Here is a 23355-nt window from a genome sequence, read left to right on the forward strand (position 1 = left end):
TCTGGGTAGTAGGGGAAAGCATTCTTGACAAGTTTAAGCATGAGGGAAGAATGCAAGTCAACCTTGTTGCTGTGCCGAGCCCTACCCCAGCCCGGCCCATAAACCTCTACAGCTCTGGAGCCACAGACAGACAGATAGCAGGCTGAACTGCTCGCCTCCACTGAACTTTCTCCACCGTCCATGGCTGTCCACAGTCCATGGCTGGATTGTCCTTTTTTCACTTTCATGGAAGTAAATTCTTATCAGTGTTTCCCCCAGAATTTTTGTTAGTCAAGGTAGTGGGGCGTTAAAAGTATATATTTTTTAGCTAAGCAACTTTAGAAATGACATTTACAACATGAAATAGTTATCTTTTCAAGGGACCTAGTCAAGGTGGTAGGTGTTTCTGGTCGAGGTGGCCGCCTTAGCAATAAAGTGCTGGGGGAAAGGAACCATGCTTATATTATAATGCATTATTAATATTATTGGATATGAATTAGTAGGATGCAGAGTCGTTCTATACAGCCCACACTCTCTGCATTTGAACTGAACTGCTCACCTCCACTGTATCCCACTGAACTGCACTTTCTCCACAGTCCATGGCTGCGTGTGGGAACAGACTACCTTCACCTACACTGGCCTGTTGTAGCTTCCAGTTCAAATGCTTCTATGAGACCCGTTCTACCTGTAGATGAAGTCATTCACCTATACAGCAGTGGTCTCCAATTATTTTTCTCCAAGGGCCAAATTATGTGGCGCAAGTGAGGCTGCGGGCCAAACCAACGCTCCAACCCAATGAGAAAGAATATAGATGTCTGGACCGAAAGCAGATTTTCACCGTTCCTTTTTCCCCTCCTTGTCAATATCTGTTAGCATAAGACCCAACTGTTAGCATAAGATGCTAATGCTAATGTGAATGCTTTGGAGAGATATGAGCCACTGAAGTTTTAGTGATCGAAAATCACACATATTTAGGTTTTCATTTTTTCTGACCCCATGGCAGGCCGGGCCGAATTTGGCTCACGGGCCTTTGTTTGGAGACCAAAGACCTACAGTATATTGTACATGGACAGTATGAAAAAATATCTATACATGATATGTTTAGAAATATTGAGCTGGTAGTAGTAGGAACAGCTGAGGCAGTTTACACCTCACACTTTCAGCAGCAGCCCCTATGAAATCTAACCTGGTTCTCACAGCTCACAAAGTTTAACGAAGATGCACGAAGCACGAAGGGTCTGCGTGAGAGCCAGGCTATATGAAATCAGCTTTATCAGCCAAAAACAATTGTATAGGAACATTCTTTCACCTTCATACAAGTAAAAGTTCAAGTAAGTACTGATACCATAATGCATTATTAAATAGTACATTGTATATAAATTATACTAGGATGTGAAGTCGTTCTATACACCTCACATTTTCCGCTTTATTTGTACATACAGTATGTAGGCGTTGTGCTTTTCGTTCACTTTCACACAAATGCATACCATTTAATATGCATATATTATTTAATGAATTATTATTTTTATTTTATTATTTTAGCTGGTATTCTCGGGAGCGGCTGAAGCAGTGTACACAGCTCAGTCTTTCAGAGGCATCTGATCAGAATCAGTAAACTTAAAACATGCCCAAACTGCATTCAACATGCAGAGGAGCTATGCTTTCCCTTCATTCCATACAACTTTAATATTATTTATCATCATAAATAATAATTACGGCCCTGCTGTGGCCATCCAGTAGGGCACTCGCCCGCCTTTGCTGACCCCTCCCCATCTCTCCCATTCGCTTCCTGTCTACCTCTCATACTGTCCTGTCCATAATAAAGTCTAAAAAGACTAAAAATATATATTTTTTATCTCTATTATCTTTAATAAATAATAATTATAATAATAATTACTAGGATGCGGAGTCGTTGAGCTGGTACTCTCGGGAGCGGCTGAAGCAGTTCTGGACGCCGCTGTCCTTCCACAGCCTCCGGATCACGCCCGCCAGCTCTGACGTCATCACGCCTTCCTCCGCCGTGCCCGCCAACACAAACAACTGCCTGGCATCGTCCTGGCAACCACAGAAGCAGAGAACATGAATAAATATACACAAAAGAATACAAACATACAAAATTAGTAACATGGGCACAAATGTCTCTGGTGGAGACCAAACATGGGTTGCATATCACGATATCAAGGTCACGGTTTTCGGTTCTCTGCAGTTTTTTTAAGGTCTTTTTTTCTCCCCAGCCTTTTCCGAGATCCTGGTCATTGTAATGGGGGCAGAGTTTGTTTACATTTTAAAAAAAAACATCTTGATTTATACCCAATAACATCCAAAAGGTTATGCAACATCAGCAGACAACTAGCCAACAGCGATACCTTTTGGGATAATGTTTGAAGTAGGCCTATGTTAAGAAGATTTTTAATGTAAACAAAATCTGCCCCTATTAGAATAGCTCAGATCTCGGAAAGGGCTGAGCCGAAAAATGCAGCATCACCGGGTACTGTCAAGTCAAGTGTAGCGTGAGCAATACAACAGCATATTGAGATTGGCAGAGGTGCTCCTTTAATTCACAATGCACGGTGCCCTGGGAATATTCTACTATAGCTATAAAATCATAATTATAATGTGATCATGCACAAGTTGAATTTGACCTTTTGCATGTGTCCGAGAGGCGCCTCTTGAGCTAATCTGACCTCGCACTTAAACTGTCATCAGCTGATGCATGCTGTGTGAGCGATTCAAATGCCTTCTTTCAGTTGGCAGATCGAATGAAACTTATCACTAATAAGAACACACAATATCCTACTTATGATTTTTATAGGCTCATAGTGTCACAATAGTGTACTTTTAATTGTGTCATCCTCGTGGTCTCAAATGGTAATCTTTTAATAGATAATAATATCCCGAAACGCGGATCGTCGGAGATGTAATGGTTTTGCGTGCATGTCTGTGTCTGCATCATGGAGCACTGAATTTCGCCTAAGTCTCTTCCCTTATTTCCCCTCCCCTGGCGTCATCATGGTACCTTACAGTTCTGGCTCTTACATACATTTAACTCACCGCACGCACGCACGCACGCACGCACGCACGTCCCCCCGGCGTCAATGTGTGCAGCTTACCGCTCTTGCGGCGTCTCCGAAGTCAATCTTGAGGCGTCCCATGGCCCTGATGATGGCGATGATGGACTGAATGGAGTTGCTGTACACCACCACCTTGTACTGCTTGCACTCGTCCTCCGAGTAGCCGTCTTCATGGATGATCCTTGGCAGCGAAAACACACAAATTGCACAACATTAACACTATGCAAAAGTGTTGCACACATGTGCGCACACAGGCGCACACACACACACACACACACACACACAACCACACACACACAACCACACACACAACCACACACACACACAACCACACACACAACCACACACACAACCACACACACAACCACACACACACAACCACACACACAACCACACACACACACACACACCCATATGTAGCTCCAACAAACACAACCATACACAAACACACACAACCATACACAAAAAACCCACACGCAATACAAAAGCAGAACAGGACATTAACCAAACATTGAACAGGTGTCTTGTTTAGCTTAATAGACGATGTCAGTATGAATATCAAAGTGGACCAATAAAAGTAAATATTAAAAATGTTATTAAAATGCTAAAAGCTGCAGGACACTTGTTCACTATTTGTCGTATCGTTAACATTAGTGTATATTGAGGGTGAAGGTGGTGATGAGCAGCCGTGGCCTGGTGGTTAAGGAGGTGGCCTTAAAGGGTGGTGCTTCATGCTACATGGATACATTGACTTTCACTAGCTTAGCGACATACTCCCTTTTTCAACTTGTCTTAAAGCAGGACAATGCTTAACATGAAAAATAAGACACTTTACCACCTTTATAAACCCTGGCCAACGATTTTAACTGTATTAAGCCCCAAAATAGTGGCATACCCCTTTAAGATGAGAGGGTTGCAGGTTCGAAACCACCCTTACCTCTCCCTACACTTCCACCCATGGCTGAACAAGCCACCAAAGCCAATACACCTAACATCCAGAGACTGTACCAATACCCTGTAATAAGTGTAAGGGCTTCCGCACACCGGCTCCGACAAAGTGCTGAGCACTGCTCAGCTAAAATTCGATTCCATTGTTTTCAATAGAACCACGCACACTGGCGCCGATGTCCGCGGAAATTCACCGATGTCGGATAGCAATTAGAGACAAGTTCTATTTTGTCGGCGGCGCCCATTGACTATCAATGCAATGTTTGTGTGAAATTGGGTTTGGGGGTCCGAATTCTGTCGGAAGCAAAAGTGTGCCGCAGTGCTGTCGGAGCCGGTGTGCGGCCTGCCTAAGTCTCTTTGGATAAAAGTGTCAGCAAAGTGTAGTGTAATGTAATGTACTGTAATGTGGGTAAACTTAATGCTCTGTAGCAGTGGTGATGTCATTGCTGTGAATAACTTACTTCATCTGTTTCACTATTGTGCTCTTCCCCGACTCGCCAGCACCTGATGGGAAAAGATGACACCATTACCTCTCAGCCAATCAAAACAGTAACACCCCATCAAAACACATCAACCAATCATCACAGGCCCCGGAGCAGCAAGCAGGGTCATCCGGATACAACCACAGCAGATCCGAATAAGGGGTTTCCCATTGGAAATCACATGACTCACATGGCGAAAAGTGTGAAATGTGGCTTTAGAAATCAAAACTGAGAAAAGGGGATTCAAAAGAATGAAAGCAAAACCTGGAGAGTTTCTTCACTTGTCTAATATAAGCTGAGAAAATAAACACCATCATGTGGCATTATGACACATCATTCCTGTACAAGCTGCGTTAATCAGTGACATGAGTAATCAAACACGCGCACACACACACACACGCACACACACACACACACACACACACACACACACACACACACGCGACCTCCCAGCCCAGCAGGGCTCCACTGGGCTATGTACGTACGTGTGTGTGTGTGTGTGTGTGTGTGTGTGTGTGTGTGTGTGTGTGTGTGTGTGTGTGTGTGTGTGTGTGTGTGTGTGTGTTTGTGTGTGTGTGTGTGTTAGTACGAGGGAATTCACAGTTCCACAGCAAAGGCCTGCTGGCTCACTGGCCTGTATTTATAGCAATGGGTGGGCTTCACTGATAGACACAGGGGATGATCACGCGGAAAATTCTTCACTCTCTCTCACTCACACTCACACACACACACAGGTGCAGACGTCAAGACACAAGACACACTACACACACTCAGACTGATAGAGTCCAGGCAGTCCATTCCCAGTCAGGGTTGCCAGACGTAAAACAAATGCCTGGAAGCCCAATTTGATGTAAATTCTATTGATTTCTATGGCCAAACATTTGCCGCCCAAATGCCCTTTTTACCCGTTTTTACCAGCAGACGGCCATCCGAGGCAGCCCAATTGGGCGGTAAAAACACCCAATCTGGCAACACGGGTCCTAACCCCCTTCTCACGTCAGGTGTCTGAGTGTGAGCAGAGAGAGCGACAGAGCTGACAAGAGGGGAACAGAACCGGCAGTGGAACACTGCAACATCTGACCAGTCCAGTCCTCCTTCCCCATTCCAGATTCTATCAAAACACTCAACACATCAACGCCTACATGACTGTCTCTCATGCCTGTGTGAGTCTGAGGGGTGTGTCACATGCGCGCGCACACGCACGCACACACACTTGCCATCGAAGCTGAGATGAGAAGTTCCTCGTTTCTGAAAGTAGGAACAACTCAAGATGGACAGCACTGGTGGGTGGATGAAAGTGGCCTTTTGTGTTGCGTTACGACAATGTGAATATTGTAAGCCTAAGTGAGAAATGCCCAGAAGCTAAGCAATGATGCTGGTATCATAGTGGCAATGTTTTCAACTGGGCTATTTTTTTCGAAAGCGGTTAGACATTTAGTCAGTCACAAGACAAGAGGAGGTGTCAGGCCTACACAGTCATCTTCCAGTCTAAACTTATTGTTGACAATAATATAGGGCCTTATATTTGCAATACAAGTAAGTTATATTCAGGGGACCACGAGAAGGTGGGGTCTGTTTTAAAGCTTGCTGCCTTCAATAAAGGCCTAGTGCAGGGGGGAAATCCTGGTTTGTGTTCATAGTGCGGCCCTCGGAGGACTTTGACGGCCCCTGGAGGAATTTGAAGTGGCCCCTCCAATGAAAAAGGTTCTCCTCCCCTGCGAAAATATGAAGGTCTAGTCACAGCGTTTGGGATTTGCAGGGCAGAGCAGGCCTCCCAGCAGAGTATAATGTATTGGGAATTAACTCTGCAACTCAACACTATTAACACTAGCAGATTTGTGCAAATCTTTTCAGTTGCGTTGAGAAGACACACACAGAAAGAAAACACACACAGCCGCAAAAGCACACAGCCGCAAAAGCACACATATCAATGCACATGTGCACACACACGTATCAATCTAACTGTGTGAGTGTGTAAGCAATGCGTAGGCGTTAATCTTTTATCAATGTTGGGCTGCTTCATGCTGGCTAACAGACTCATCTCTTGTTGAAACAGGAAGTTCATGTCATGTGTTGTCACTGACTGCAGTAACACCAGTGTTTCGGCCTACACCCTGATTACAACACATTTATTTTGTTTCTTTATTTATTTTGTCTTTTAGACTTTATTTATGACAAGACAGTGAAGGTGGTGACAGGAGGCAATTGGGGAGAGAGAGACGGGCAAGGCCCGGCAAAGGACCCGGGCCGGGAAGCAAACCCCGGGTCAGCCGCGTGGTAGACGAGCGCCCTACCGTTTGGCAACAGTAGGGCCGATTACAACACATTTATAAACAGAAAAGTGATGTAAAAGCACATCACACAATACCTTGCTCAAGAATTTGATTCCCGTTTTGTTGCATCGAACTCATCTGAATAAAGATCATAGTCTTGCAACCCGTACAAAAGCTAATGCTGTTTGAAAGGTAAACTAAACTAAATGAACTTTATGATCCAAAACACACCGACTCGCCTCCTCATAACATTGGCTTACACCCAGACGATTCATACAACCTTGTGTGCAGTCAGTTCACCGTCTGTGTGTAACTTATATTAGTCTGTTTTCCTTTCCTCGCTGAAGACCAACCTGAAAGGCTTTGCTTGAAAAGCTAATAAGAAGCTGCTGGGCATAAGGCCAACAAATGCATCACAAAACCACAGAAAGTCTGATGAAGCCTCAAGTACGGCGGGCATGTCATACACACAATGTCAGTCAGGAGCACTGTGCAGCTCTTTGATATACTGTACGTTATATCGTAATTGGTCTATGCAGCTGTGCAAAACAGAAAAAACAAGAGCAGGAGCATAGTCTGGTCCTCTGAGTGTGGTGGCTAGAATAACGGAGGGTGGTGGGGGAGGTGAAAGTGGTGATCTCATGTTAACCAGGGGTGTAGGCTTGTGAAGAGTTCACCTACCACTCAAATTTCAGGAAAAAAAAATCTCCTCTGTCTCTCAATGGTTTCCTTAATCAATCCAGTCTAGTCACCCGATAATAAAATGTACGGTACCAAGCACACCATTTCCACGTTGAAACCAGATCAGAATATGCAATATATGCTTTGCAAAACCACATCAAGTCTGATGAAGCCTCAAGCATGGCAAACATGTCATGCACACAACGTCAGGAGCACTGTGCAGCTCTTTGATAGACGTTATATCATAGTTGTTCTATAGATGCTGGGTTTTTTTTTGTTTATCAACACAGTGTTGTGAGGAGGAGGGGCAAGACACTGGCAGCCAACCACGTGGGCTAATTTTTTGACCGACAGCGGTTTCCAACAATCAGAGGTTGAGTTGTGCGCAGCTAGTTTGGTGCAGTCAGGAGAAAGAAAAAACATTTAGAATCCATGTATAGCTGTGCAAAACCTGGGCAAAACAGAAACAACAGGGGCAGGAGCATGCACCATTTCCGAATGTCAAGTGTATGAGCCTTGGTAGTGCGTCAGCCTAATTAGTCACGCCCAGTGATTGGATACTCCGCAGAGTTCACTAAAGAGTATCCAATCACTGGCCGTGATTACGAACGAAGGTTGATACACTTCGAAGGACGCACACTAGACTTTGGGGAATGCCCATAGTCTGGTGAGTGTGGTGGCTGGAATAATGGAGGCGGGTGCCATGCCAAGCCATACCAATGCAGTTCAGGTCATCGGCTCTTAATGTTCACATCATCAGTAGAAGACAACACTTCTTGCAACATGTGGAAAACACAAAATATGTGAGAAAATGAACAGCACGATTTCACAACAACAAGAACAATGAAATTGTACTTACACAGCATAATCTATGTGTGCTTGTGTGCTATTGAATTTATCATCATTAGCCAAACCTTAATTAATAATCCACAGTGCCTGCAACTCAAAGTACGTGCCCTCTCGCTATCCAACAGTGATCTTCAAGGATAATGACGTCATACCTATGTGAGCAAAGGATGACCGAGTTTGTGTTCTATAAATGACTGTGGAACTTGGTCAAGAAAAAGGGCCTGTAAGTTAAAGGCCTACTCTCATCACTTTCTCAGCTCCCACAAGACTTGGTCTCAAGTTAGCAGCATACATGTTAGCTAAACCCATATGTCAAACTTGTCCAGGATGTCACAGTCTCACAGGAAGGACCTTAATGAATAATTCATGACTAATTGAATCACTGAGTAATACGACCCTTCAGTTCACCACGTTAACAGTATGACAACAGTGCAAAACCGTGCGTCAATGAAGCCACAGTGGAATGTAAGCTTACACCCACCTTATACCTACAGTAGCCTGGTCAGCCAGTGCATTGATAAGAAAGAAAGACAAGATCTGAAGATGTATGCTAGTCAGCATGGAGCACTCAACTGTGGAGGGGGCGACAGAGAGTAGTAGCCATGGCAACGATAGGAGATGGTAAACAACATGCCTTGAAAGGTGTCAACACTTGTGTCTGTAATCAAAGCTTGTGGTATGTGTGTGTGTGGTGTTTATATGTCCGTGCGGTCGTTTGTGTATGTGTGTGTTTGTCTGTGCGTGCCTGCCTTTGTGGGTATCACAGATAAGTCCAGCTACGAAGTCCACTAACGAGGTGACTAACTCAACACACGTAAAGTGCGGTCCGCAATCTGGATAGCTGCGATGACTGTTCCAACTCTGCAGCTTATGATGCAATGGAACTGGTGGCAGATCATCCGACTCAGTACGGGATCTGAGCTTCCGGCCGGCGTAGAAATCTAAGTACACAGCAAGAATTATGATCTGAGGCCCTGCCGTGGCCAACCGGTAGGGCACTCGCCTGCCATGTGGCTGACCCAGGTTCGATTCCCGGCCCGGTTCCTTTGCCGATCCCTCCCCGTCTCTCTCCCCATTCGCTTCCTCTCTACCTCTCATACTGTCCTGTCCATAGTAAAGTCTAAAAAAAAAGACCAAAAAAATATATTTTAAAAATAAATAAATAAATGATCTGCAGTTTGAGTCAGGAATGTGCACGGTCTCCTCTAACGCCAGAATAGCTAGGCCTATTTAGTAGTGGACAGACAGACACTGATGGCTATTCAAATATTTAACAAGGGCCAAAGGCAACAATACAGTGCATTGGGCCACGGCTAATGAGCCAACTGGCTGACAGTTGCGTAAAAAAAGGCCTTCCGTGTAACCCATCTCACTTGTTGGAACACACAGTGACACAGATCTGACATTTATTTAGCACGTTATGGCCAGAGACCTACAGTATCCATACAGATATGAAAATTAGACTTAATATACACTTGATGAATTACCATTGAATGACGTGCCGTGACTATAAACAACATAATTCAAAAATATACAGAGTGCAAAGCAAACACGTCACAAGTCCATGTAACTCATCTCACTTGGAACCAGGGCTTTGAACCGTTATTTTTTTCCAAACGTTCCGTTCCGAACAGAAACAGAATTATAACGTTTCCGGTTATGAGTTCCACCAATAAATTGACGTTCCCGAACCGGTTAGAACAAAAAAATATTGTTCCCGGAACGGTTAATTTCGTTCCTGTCAGCTGATTACTCCCCATAGGCCTGACAGACGGAGGTGCAAATGAGTCAGCCTACTTCCAAACTGTTTATTCAAGCGGATGAAAATAATATCCTCCAGAATTTTGTCATTCAGGGACGACCTAAGCGGAGAATAAAACTCAATGATGAAAATGCGCGCTCCACGCTGACTTGGGTCACGGGGACCGCTATGATGGACATTGTGAGTTTGTGCAAATTTGAAGCGGCCATGGATGCCCCAATAATGTCGAACATTCTCGATGCGCTTTACATGCGCTTCTCTGCAATATCTTACAATGATGCAATGGAAACTCTGCCCTTTTGTATGACAGTTCTCTTATTTAAGATGTGGAGTGGATACTTTGTAATCCACAGCTCTCTCTCCATTCAGTCAGAGAATGTCTGATGTCACACAGGACGTGAACCTCAGCCGTCATGGTAACGTGCACAGGAAAATAATTCCCTTTTTTTTTAGCTTGAGGAACGGTATTAACCGGTATTAACCGGTTACCATTATTTTTAAATAAGTGTTTCCGTTCCAGAACATAAAAAATAATAGCGTTTCCGGTTTCGTTTCTGTTCCCTCTAAAATACAAAAAGTTCCTGGTTTTCGTTTTCGTTCCTTGAACCGGTTCAAAGCCCTGCTTGGAACACAGTGACACAGATCTGACATTTTTCGCAAGTTATGGCCAGGGACCTACAGTATAAGTTAAGTTACTATTATACAGATATGAAAATTAGCCTTAAGAAGAAAAGCAAAGTAAACATGTCACAAGACTCTTGACTTGAACTTGAACTTTGCTTTGCATGTACAGTAACATGAGCCCACTTTTAATCCTCATCATGAGTGGGAGACTTGTGCTGACCAAACAGCAGTCTTAAAAACATGCAGAATTATAGGCCAAAGCCTTAGAGTAGAGCCATGTTACAGTAGGTTCGGTTCCTAGAAAAAGGCTAGTCCTACTCTTAAAGACGGTGATGACCGCAGAGAATCAGTTCCCATGAACATCTGAGTTTAATTTGACCATGGGAATGATTTTTTTGCCCAAGGACCAAACCCCACTTTGTCGTCACTGCAAATTAAGAGATGAAACGTAAGTATGTTGATGGCTCCAAACCTCAGAGGACATTTTTAATGGCTCTACTGGACAGTGGAACCACATTAATTCACTAGATAAACAAATCCGCCATTTTTGGTGAAGAGTGGATGCAGGATTTGTATGAATCATCCAGCTATTAAAGTTTAAAGGAGCACTTCTGCCAATTTCAATACGCTGTTGTATTGCTTACGCTACCCTTGACTTGTCAGAAGTACCCGGTGATGCTGCATTTTTCAGCTCAGCACTTTCCAAGATCTGAGCTATTCTGATGATGGCAGACTCTGTTAAAAGTTAAAAAACCTTCTTAACATAGGCCTACTCCAAATATTTTTTTCCCAAAATGTATTGCTGTTTACTACTTGTCTGCTGATGTTGCATAACCTTATGGATGTTTTTTGGGAATAAATGTTTTTTGAAACGTAATCAAACTCTGCCCTCACAACTCTGCCCTGACAAGTCCAGGGTAGTGTGAGCATTACAACAACTGCATGTCGAATGGCTGAAGTTATTCTTTAACACATTCAATAAGGCATAGACTAGCATTACACAGATCTTTTCTTCAGTGGAAAAAACATCCCAAGATTCCTTACACATGAAATTGTGTCAAAAGTTTATTCACATCACTAATCCATGATCAAAGGGCCTGAGGAATAACATGGCGAGGAATACAGGTCATGGACATTGTAGCCTACTTGGGCGAGCTCAGCTGATTCAAGCGTTCCGCTGACCGAGATTGGGGTTATCTAGGAGGTGTGATATCGTAGGCCTGGCCTAATTATTTCAACTGCCTAGATGCCCAAAGCCAAAACTTCACCCCATGGCATGCAGTGAGGGACACAGTGGTGAAAATCTTCTGGATACAAGTATGGCCAAAACAATACAGCATACATTCTCGAGATAGAATTCCAGAAACAATGTACTCGGAACAAAGATCATAACAGAACCCTATTGTATTCCATCCGCAGTCTGTAACAGAGAGCTCAGCCTCAGCTGATTCAAATATTCCAGCCAGCAGAGAAGCAGATGTGTAAACTAAAGGCCTGAGCTAGCCAACATATGTCGCCACGGTGAAAACAACAGGCCAAAAGTTTACGTTTGTTATCATTGTGCTAAATTAAAGGCCTAACCAACGGGGTTACATACTGTTGCTGTCTATGGAAGATTAGCACGCCATCCATCCACAATGGCCAGTCCAAAAATGTGCAACACGACCGAGCCAACCCTCTAGCAGAGAGGGGAAATGCATTAGCCGTGGCCACAACATAGCTGCGTTTTAAAGCTGACCTCAAGCAAATGGACTGCTTGACACACACTCTCCACCACCACTGTACCACTGCCATCACAAATGGGAGCGTTCTTCATTCCACTGAAACAGACTGGAAGAGAAAGAGAGGGGGGGACTGGTGGGCTGGCCAGGCCAACGAGGATGAGCCAAACCTCAGGTGGATGAGGTGGGAAGGGGAGGGAAGGGAGGTGGTGGTGGGTCCCTTGGCTGGAGGCCTACAACCCAAGCCCAGACCCAGACCTCGCTCATTCCCTTGTTGCTTTCAGCCTATGTTTAAGCAGCTCCGTCCGCCATTGGTGGAATGAGTGGTGAATGGCAGAGCGTGGAGCAGGGGCATGTTTCATTAGGCCCGCTGAAAGGACTTCCTGCAGCCAAAGCACAGTGGTTTCATGCATTCATTTCATTCATAGCCCAGCTACTAGTGCAAAAGCCAAAACTGACTGTACTGTAGAGCTATGAGGCTGGGCTGGGCTTTGCCAACACGCACACACACACACACACACACACACACACTTCCAAAGCCAACAAAACGGGAAGGGAGCAGAAAGAGACATAGGCATAGGCAGGCACTGCTGCAATATGAGTTTGCAATGTTGTAATGTTATTCTCCACTACACTCCTTCATCCCCCAATAGAGATATGCTAGGATTGCTTCATTCACTTGCACACTTCCTCCTTAATTGTTGGCTACAAGTTACACAAAGGGGCAAAAACGCTGTTGGTATGCATGGGAGAGGTATGATGGAGAAAAGATACTCTCTCACACACACACAAACACTCATACACACAACACAGTGTAAAACAGGCAAATGGAAAGCAGAACACAGCACATCATCAAGCACAAGGACTGCCCAACAGGAACCAAACTCAACCCAAACACGAAATTTCGCAACCGTCTCCTCCTCCTCCGATTAACTGAATGACACCAGTTGCAAAGTTTCTCCAAAAAGTTCCACACTGCCTTTATCAACTGAATGCACTGGCATCTATGGGAAGGTGAAGTATCATATCTCATCAGAACTCACTTTTTCTCTCACAGAGGTGCGAAAGGAGTGGTGATGACATAATCCAAAGGAAAACAGGATTAGGCCTACTACCAAACAAATGTCATCTTAAATCTTTGATTGATGAGGGATGTCATCATCATACACTGCCAGTCTTGTTGAGCACGTCCGTCAACACGGACCAGTGTGAAGTAGGGGGCACATGAGGGGGCATAGTGTAAATTAGCCTGAAGCCCATGTCCACAAACAGATGGTAGCGTTCAACCATGGCAACATTCATTCCCGTCAATACTTTTATTTCTGATATCAACATGTCTAAAAAGTCATTTATTTGAACCTTCGGCAAAGGTTGTGTCCATACATACCAAGAAGAAGCAGTTTGACCTCTCTGGATGCTTTCTTCTCATCCTCCCGCAGATTTCGGTCAATCATTTTACTCCTCTCCACGGCTGCTTTATCCTCGGCGCTCAGTGTGCAACCCATTTTCAACACAAGTCCGTATAAAAGTATTTGTTGAAACCAGGTGATGGACAAAAATGTTCTTCTTCAGTCTAAACTTCTGAGGGTTTGCCGTAGAAGTTGCTCGTAAAACTTAGGCGCAGCGACAAAAGAAAATCAGGAGAGAAATAATAAGGCGTTGGCACCTAACGTAATTCTCTAACGTGGTGGGAGAATGGACAATGTATAAGCCATTCGCAAAGGCACTTACACCAAACACAAATTAGGCAGAGGGTGCGAGAAATGCTGGCTTTGGTAAAATCTTCCCATCCATCCGAATTACTATTTGGCTTAAATCGAACACACCCGACAAAAACAAACACGCAGCTGGACTCGTACAAATGCTCACCTAGCTCTACAGTATAAAGTAACGCAATATTCTAGCTCGCTATGTTACATGGGTTTGATTAGCATTGTTAGCTAATACTCTGGGAAAATAAAAGTTTGTGTTTGTCACGTCACTCAAGTACGCCAAAGTGGAGAAGTACACAAAAGATCACAGAAATCCCATAAGGTCCATGCGTAATTCACGTGTATCTCCTCCAAATTGTTGAAAAAGTTTTCAGTTAATCTTCAGCCATAGATCCCCGTAAACCTCCGCTTTTCAGACGGTTAACACCACTGCCACTGGCGTGGAAGAAAAATGCAGAACTGCAAAAGAGGGAAAAACGGAAGGGGTGTAGCTAGGGAAATGTAGTCTATTGTAACTACAGGCTTTGCATTTTCTAGTTTAAATGTACTAGTTTAAAATAGCTATTTTGACACTTTTTGCTACCAGGAGACATTATTTAACACTGTACAACGATGTTACTGTGAAACTTGAAAAATAGACATTAGGCACGCACTGACAACAACTATGATACCACTGCCTACTAGAATGAATGTACGCCTATGGACGAGTCGACTCACTTCCACATTCCACAAGGTTTCAGACAAGTAGGCGTAGCAAGACTCTAGAGGGCGCTCGAGCGTGTTCAATAAATTGAACCGAACTGCAGCAGCATGCAGGTCTTCAAATAATAAATCTTCATACTGTTTTTTTAAACACATCGTTTGTGGTACTTGACACAATTCTGAAACATCTCACCGATTTCCCAATACCTTGAACAAATTCCACTGAACTTTATACACAAATCTTTATTTAGGCCTACACTCAAATTTCAATTCTAAAGCACTTTTTTTTTCAACACACACTTCTCTGGATTTGGCCCAATTTTCATGAAGAAAAGTCTTCATGGAAAACACCACAATTAGCCTACTAGAAAAACACTAATATAAAGTGTCATATGTGCACTCTGTCATCAGGGACAAACTCCTTTATAGCCTACCTCTTTACAATTAGCAATCATCACTCAACATGTACACGTAGGTAGGCCATAGCCCCTAGGCCTATGTGATAGGCCTATTGATGAACAGATAAGAAGATGCAGTGAGTTCACACATAACTTTCAGTTGTTGAGGACTAAAATAATAAGCGTACAAGTCACTTTCATGTGGGTACCCAATATTTTACAGTATGCTTACTATGTAACTTTTTCTGTCAGAAAGTCATGATAATCAGGCTAGGCTAAAATAGGCCTATTTGTTTGTCACACACCTGCTCTCGTCTGAAAACAAAATTTCAACTTAAACTGGAAAATTGAACCAAACGTGTAGGTCATTTTGAATAGCCTATGCATGTTAATGTTTAATGTATATTATAATGATGGCTGTGTGTGTCATTTGGACACAAAGTGGCCTTTTAGAAGAAAGTGCATTATTTTGAGACAAGACAGTAATTTTTCAGTGACGGGTTTTGCCCATTGTGAGTTTTTAGATTTATGTGTTGAGAATTCAAGACACGATTCCAGAAAATGTGTAGGCTATACAGTATACACAATCGAGGAAAAACTGCAACCCTACATAAAAAATAGGCTATACGTCCCCTCAATTCATTTGATGTTGTCTGACATTGCAGTTTCCGATTAAATCTGGCCACAAGCCAATGAATTAACACTAACCGTATGAAAAAGAGTTGTGCATTATAAAAACTGCAGTTTGACTTCATGAAGTCTTTAGTAAATGCAGTCATTTGGACAAGAAAATCACACACTGCATTTTGAAGTGATTTGAACACATAAAACTGTAGTCAATATTACAGTGTAATACACCCCATAACCCCATTGTCATCCATGCCAGCATTTCAGGAGGGAGTAAAAATGATTTGATTTGACCAGCATTTGATTTTTTTTTAATGGGCTACTTCACTCAAATTGTAGTGTAGGATTGACTCAAAGACGAGGGCTAATTGATGTTTTCTTGGTTTTTTTAGATCTATGCCCTTAATTTCTTTAAATAATTCGCAAAGCAGCATTATTTGTTGAAAAACATATGCTGATGATGACGTCAGATTAATACTGAAGGAAGACCCAAAGGCCTCAAGACAAGGCTGAAGTTGGGGGCAAGTCAATGGCAAAAATATAGCCTCACATGCCAACAGCTGCTAGCCAATCATATTACTCCCCTCCTCTCCACACTCTTAAAGACCCGTGCATGGTTAAATTCAGCATCTTCGGTGTCACCAAACCTTGTGAGTTGTATATACAAAAAAGATAATAGAATAATGTATGTGAATGATCTCAGTTAAGTGTTGCATGGAAATGATGTCTTATGTCCACAATGAAGTTGCCACTTAATCGGCTAATATGCCTCCCTTCAACTAGTATATTCCAGAGAATAGTTCAGAGAAATCAGTGGTTGCCTCTTGCAATCTTTTAATCTGTTAGCTATGTTTTGAAGCTGGACTGCATCCTTTGTAAATGGAAGAAATGTCCACACTTCCAGCACTTTGTTGCAAGTACTATAGCTTCATGATTTTGGGGAAACGATTCCAATTAGGCCTACAGATATTTCTACCAATACCTTTTAAAATGTATTTATTTATTTATTTATTTTTGGTCTTTATTTGATAGGACAGTGTAAGAGGTGGACAGGAAGCGAATTGGGACAGAAACGGGGAGGGGTCGGCAAAGGACCCGGGCTGGGAATCGAACCCGGGTCAGCCACATGGCAGGCGAGTGCCCTACCGGTTGGCTAGGACAAGGCCGAGATCATGTAGGCCTACATTTATAAATGACAAGATTATCAAGGAATGACGGCATCCTTTGTGTGCGTCTGACTGAAGGAGATGTATAATTAGGATGAAAAGATGATCAAATGCAAAACGTATAGGCCCTAAGCATAAGGAAGATGTTAACAATAACAACATTTTGCATAGCCATTTCAACATCTCTTAAAAGCATATGCTAATTGATTGAAACAACAAACAAACAAACAAACAACTAAACAAACCGTGTTACCGTGATGATAGGCGATGAGAGGTATAGGCCTACATCCTGGAGCTCAATATAGACTAGAGATGAATAGTTGTTGATGAGATATTGAGCAAGGCAGAGAGTGGCGTCGTCTTTGGGGCTTCAACCCCATGCTTCCCCTTATCTGCTCCCTCCGCCGCTGAATGTCAGAGAGGATGAGTTGCCATGGAAACAGCCCCTTCAATACTTCTGAATGAAACAGAGCAATTTGGAAACCAACAAACTCAGCCCTGTTTGTGTATGTACCACAATGCACTGCTGTTCTCGCCTGCACTGCCGAATGGATGGAAAAGCACATGGAGGCGTCAACCAGTTTGTTACACGGTTTCTGTTGTTAATAGAGTAGTTAGTGTTGTTTGTAATTGGGCATTTTATTGACCATGGAGTAGCCTAAATTAAGAAACCTTCCCTATGTGTATAAAACTGTCAGTGAATTGGCAATGTGAATCAAATTGACATGGTGCTCTCTCAGGGAATGACCGCAATATGGCAGCACATTGGATGTATTCTGTAATTCTAAATCCACTTCTGAAATCCTAAAAATGATCATGATAGCCTGCGTGTGACTGAATCTGACCTCCTCCCCCCTGTACAGATACTCAGTGGATAGGAACTTGCAGCTGAAAGGTCAGGAAGACTATTTGAACTAACCACCAGGGGCCCCCAACACACACATTTATGGACAAGACATCAAAGCATATGTCACTCTGTGGGTTATGGTATACTGCAGCGTGTGTGTGTGCGTGTGTGCGTGCGTGTGTGCAAACGTGCGAGCGTGCCTGTGTGTGTGGTTATGTGCGTGTCAGACATGTCTCAAAAGCCTATTACTTTAAAAAAAATACAGATCACAAGACAAACAAATTTTCAGGCTATGAACGTTATTTCGAATTGTGTGATCGTCATGCTACACAAACATAGACTACTATTGTATTAGCTCATGGTGTCCCCACACAGGGGTAATATTCTATATTTCATTTTGATCTGGAAAGAAATGTGAAATGCCAAGCTGACAGAAATAGACATCAAAGAACACCTGTGGAAAAGGTCACTGGCTGGCTAAAATATTTAGCTGCTCGCGTAACCGTATGATTCATAATGTTTAGTCTGTATAGACCAAACATTAATTTGGAAACAAGCATAATATTGATTTTGTGTTTGTTGTTGTGGCTGTTGGTTGTGGTATTGTATTATTTTTTTTATTGTGTAATGATAGACTATTCCAAAGACCATAACAGAAATCAGAGAACAAATTCTCCTCCTTGCTTGTAATTTAATTAGATTGTCAGTTCTGTCTTGCTGAAATGTCACATCACTTTTATCTTTGCTGTCAGCATTTTACTTTTGTGTCCCTTTCTCTTTTTTTTATTTTCTTTTGTCTTTTTGACTTTATTTATGATAAGACAGTAAAGATGGTGACAGGAAGTGAGTGGGGAGAGAGAGACGGGGAAGGGCCGGCAAAGGACCCAGGTCAGGAATCGAACCCGGTCAGCCCTGGTGACGTGTGTCCTACCGTTTGGCCACAGCAGGGCCTACTTTTGTGTCCTTTTCAACCTCAAACTATGCCAACATGTCCACGCACAGACAGACAGACAGACAGACATTCCAATTAGGCCTACAGATATTTCTACCAATACCTTTTAAAATGTACTTATTTATTTATTTATTTTTGCTCTTTATTTGATAGGACAGTGTAAGAGGTGGACAGGAAGCGAATTGGGACAGAAACGGGGAGGAGTTGGCAAAGGACCCGGGCTGGGAATCGAACCCGGGTCAGCCACATGGCAGGCGAGTGCCCTACCGGTTGGCTAGGACAAGGCCGAGATCATGTAGGCCTACATTTATAAATGACAAGATTATCAAGGAATGACGGCATCCTTTGTGTGCGTCTGACTGAAGGAGATGTATAATTAGGATGAAAAGATGATCAAATGCAAAACGTATAGGCCCTAAGCATAAGGAAGATGTTAACAATAACAACATTTTGCATAGCCATTTCAAGTGGGAATGTACCGTATGTTGGCAGCCCACTCAAAATTGCCGTGGACATTGTAACTACTGAATCAATTAGCCATGGTCTTGTGGGGTTGACAAATTGAGCACAATAGGTTCATGTTTATCTTGTTTTCCTTCATTCCTGAATTTATTAATTAATTAGAAGGGGGAAAACACAAACCAGGACATTATCCTGCACACCACAAGAATGTATCTGAAGCATCAAAATATTTAATAATAATGAATCCAGGCAAATGCCACTCACCTTAAGCTCCTGTCCTCAAAATGATATTTCTTTATAGAGATAACCGATAGATTTTAGAATATTGATGAGAGAGTTCAGCTACAGATCTAAAGGTGCTAAAGTAGGCCCACTAGTATGTTACTTGATATTCAAACTAGTTACTATTAATCATGACTGACTGTATCTTATTATAAGATATTTCCAAACCAGGCACCATGGATGCATTGTGAAGTGTGCAACACGTCACCAACAGGCACACATGCATTTAAGGAAGGGACTGCCTCAGGGGACATGGTGGACTACAAAACGGCCACTCACACTGAAAACAATCAAAGATGCGAAACGACGCTACAGGGACAAGTTGGAGGCTGACTTCAATGAGGGCGATCCAACTCTGGAGTATCACAGGGTTTTTCAAGCAAGCTCCCTCAAGTAGGCCTACCAGAGGGAATAACGGCCTTGCAAATAAACTGAACTTACAGGTTTTCACACCAAAGACTCTATACCAACACAAAAAGATTAATTTGAAAGTAATAATTTATATTTCTGAAGAATAGGTCATGAACCTTTTTAAAAGAATTAAATGTAGGAAAGCTACAAAGTATGATGGCATTTCTGGCAGACTTATAAAATCATGTCAGTTAGCCCCTATGTTCACACATTTCAGTAATTCAACGCCTCTTTAGCCATGGGTTATTCCATCATGCTTTAAACAATCCATCATTTTTCCTGTGACAAAAGGGAGAAGTCCAATATGTCTCACTGCTCAGTGGCACTGACATAAATGGCGATGAGGTGTTTTCAGAGGCTAGTGAAGTCCTTCATCTGCACATCCCTGCCCAGTTCATTTGGTCCTCATTAGTTATAGAGATGGCAGGTAAAGGGACGATACCATCTCTAACATGTTGCACACCACACTGTCACATCTAGACAGAGGAAAAGGTAATTATCTGATCATGTTGTTTATTGATTAAAGTTCAGCATTTAATACCATACTGAAATTCCCCTCACTCTTGTCAGGAAGAGGACATCGCTGGGTCTAGACATGTCACTATTCAATTGGGTAATACAGTTTTCTTTCCTTTTTTGTGGTCTTTTTCGTCTTTATTGATAACAGGACAGTATGAGAAGTGGACAGGTAGCAAATGGGGAGAGAGATGGGGAAGGGTCAGCAAATTACCCAGGCAAGGAATTGAACCCGGGTGAGCCGCATGGCAGACGAGTGCCCTATCGGTTGGCCATGGCAGGGCGGGTAATACAATTTCTAACTAGGCGCTGGCAGGTTGTTAGAGTCTAACATCTAACCCCCTAACCATCAGTACCGACTCACTTCAGGGTTGTGTGTTCAGCTCCCTACTACAATATCTTCTACACCCAGGGCCGCTGACAGCTTTCGCCGGGCCCAGGACAAAGCCATCCCTGTCTACACCCATGACTGCAGAGCCAGCAGCAGTCAGACATCCATCATCAAGTTGGCTGATGACATTGTGGTGGTGGGCCTAATCCTAGAGACAGGGAACAGGCATACATTAAGGAAGATGAAGACAAAAATACTGAATCAAACCAAGATAATGCAAAACACGCCCACTCAATGCAAAAGCGTGTGCTCAAGTTGGGTCTCCTAAGGGGGCGTTGTCCCCTACTTCCTCTTCTCTTTTTGAGGTGTTTGCACAAGACGTGCGCTACCGCCATCTACAGGGCTAAGGGGACTTCATTGAGTCTAAACCTCAGGACTCCGAAGGTCTCCTAACCGAAGGTCTTCTAAAGGGTCGTTCACCCGACATAAAGTGGATACCGCAAAAGAAACAAAATGACACTTCTTCTTAGATCCACCTTCTTTGATGAAGATATCTCACAGTGATGCCCGCTCAACAACTCTCATTATGCTGAGTGCTGTATTCGTGCACCTCTGTCTGTGTGAAGGTCATCTATACAAAGAGAGTAAAATCTATAAAATAAAATTCTGAAGACCAATTCCAGAGACTGTTCAGAAAATTGAGATCTGTCAGGCGACTGTGCTGTCACAGGGCAAGTCCAGAGAGACTGAGAAGGAGTTTCTTTCCTCAAACCATTTGTTTATGAAACTGTTCCTAATGATTGGGCTGAACGCACAAACGTGCATGCACGCACACACGCACGCACGCACGCACGCACGCACGCACGCACGCACGCACGCACACACGCACGCACGCACGCACGCTTGCACGCACACAGACACACACACACACACACACACACACACACACACACACACACACACACACACACACACACACACACACACACACACACACACACACACACACACACACACATTTCTTCTGCACACTTTTCTTGCTCCAACCATTCATTATATTACATGTGACACAAAATTGTCCCTCTGTATATGACGAATAAACATCCTTGTATCCTTGTATTGCTGTATAGGCCTATCTACAGGTATAGGCTCTTTTCCTCTTTTCCTTCCTTCCGGTTTTCTGATAGACCTACAGCTCGACACAGCGTGACTCGGCCGCCACTTTTTGCTTGCTCAGTCATAAAGCAAAAAGTGGCGGCCGAGTCGCGCTGTGTCAAGCTGTAGGCCTACCAGAAAACCGGCAGTGGAAAAGAGGCATATGTCTTGACTGACACACAGAAAATGATTGCAGATCTTTGAGTATGGCAGGGCTTTTATTTTTTCATAAGGAGCATAGACGACACACTGATCAGGAGGTGCAAGCTAGCTCACGTATCGACTCACACATGATCAGCAAGTGATTTGACCAAGTTATGAGATAAGAGATTTTATGGGACAAACAAAATAAATGGATCTGCTTTGAGAACAAAGCGGCTGTGTTGTGTACTGCCTCTGTCTGTGTTCTGTGTCTCCATGTGTTCTCTCTGCCGTAAGTCTGCCCTGATCGTTTACATAATGTCCCAGCATCCCTCACTCTGTGGCCAATAAAGCCACATGTAATAGAGTTGTCATTCACGCGGTTTCAAGGGATTCCAAAGTGCGTAGGTACTCCCCTGACTGGAGTAACAAGACACACACGCACACATGGTTGCACTTGAATGAGATAATTATGTTTGTTCTGAGTTTGTATGTAATTCAATTTATATGGATTTTTCATGACGCGTCCTCATTCTTTTTCGATGACGCAAATGGAGCTTTTTGTTATATACCAGAATCAAGGAAGAGAAGCGGCCTGCCTCATGCACACATCCTGTGCCCCAGTCACTAAACAGACAAATTAGGAGTGTTGTGCTGTCAGCCTGTTTCTTTTTTTTTACTCAGCATACACCACACCTAGGACTTCCCAAAATACCCCACTCTGCTTGGACATGTGATGTAGTGAGGAGCAGCAGGGTAGAGAGAGAGGGGGGGTGGGGAGATGGAGGAGAGAGAGAGAGAGAGAGCGATAGATAGAGAGAAAAACACATTAAAATGTAAGACTTTGTTTATGTAGCAGTTGCACAAAGCATCTCTGTGTTTTGTACTTTCCTTGAGGTGAGACAGAAGGCGGTCGGACTCGGTCGGTAATGTCCTCTGGGCTCATGCCTTTTAAAAAAAAGGGCAACAGCAGTCATGAACAAAATGTAAGCACTGCCTTCATTGTACTCTGTGGCCACAACAAGCTCGAGATGCTTATGGCAAAACACCGCCGTACTTCAAGCATGCGCTGCAGAGACGTTTGTTCTGGTTTTACCTGTAAACAAAGAGCCATTTGAGAATCGCCCTAATTATTCTTCTTTGCAGTTGCCCTCTGTGGTCGTGTGGTGTGTGTGTAGACCACAACAGTGCAATGTGAGACACCTTCTCCTAGTCTGGAGATCGTCATTTTCACCCTGTAAGGTGCTCTGGGATGGTGGTCAG

At 43.3% G+C, this 23355-nt stretch overlaps 1 protein-coding gene across 1 annotated transcript in view; it reads right to left on the bottom strand.

The window, feature by feature from the left end:
- The window catches only part of gnai3 (guanine nucleotide binding protein (G protein), alpha inhibiting activity polypeptide 3), a 30178-nt gene extending 15641 nt beyond the window's left edge, over positions 1-14537 (bottom strand). Inside the window, exons 1-4 of the mRNA XM_063208367.1 lie at positions 13778-14537; positions 4460-4502; positions 3090-3231; positions 1877-2034 (exon numbers count right to left, since the gene is read on the bottom strand). Coding sequence (XP_063064437.1) covers positions 1877-2034; positions 3090-3231; positions 4460-4502; positions 13778-13895 — 461 coding nt within the window. The 5' untranslated portion in view covers positions 13896-14537. The remainder of the gene's footprint in view (positions 1-1876; positions 2035-3089; positions 3232-4459; positions 4503-13777) is intronic.
- Positions 14538-23355: the final 8818 nt, after the last annotated feature.

The sequence above is a fragment of the Engraulis encrasicolus genome, chromosome 10 (assembly GCF_034702125.1).
Source record: "Engraulis encrasicolus isolate BLACKSEA-1 chromosome 10, IST_EnEncr_1.0, whole genome shotgun sequence".
In the NCBI taxonomy this organism is placed as follows: domain Eukaryota; kingdom Metazoa; phylum Chordata; class Actinopteri; order Clupeiformes; family Engraulidae; genus Engraulis; species Engraulis encrasicolus.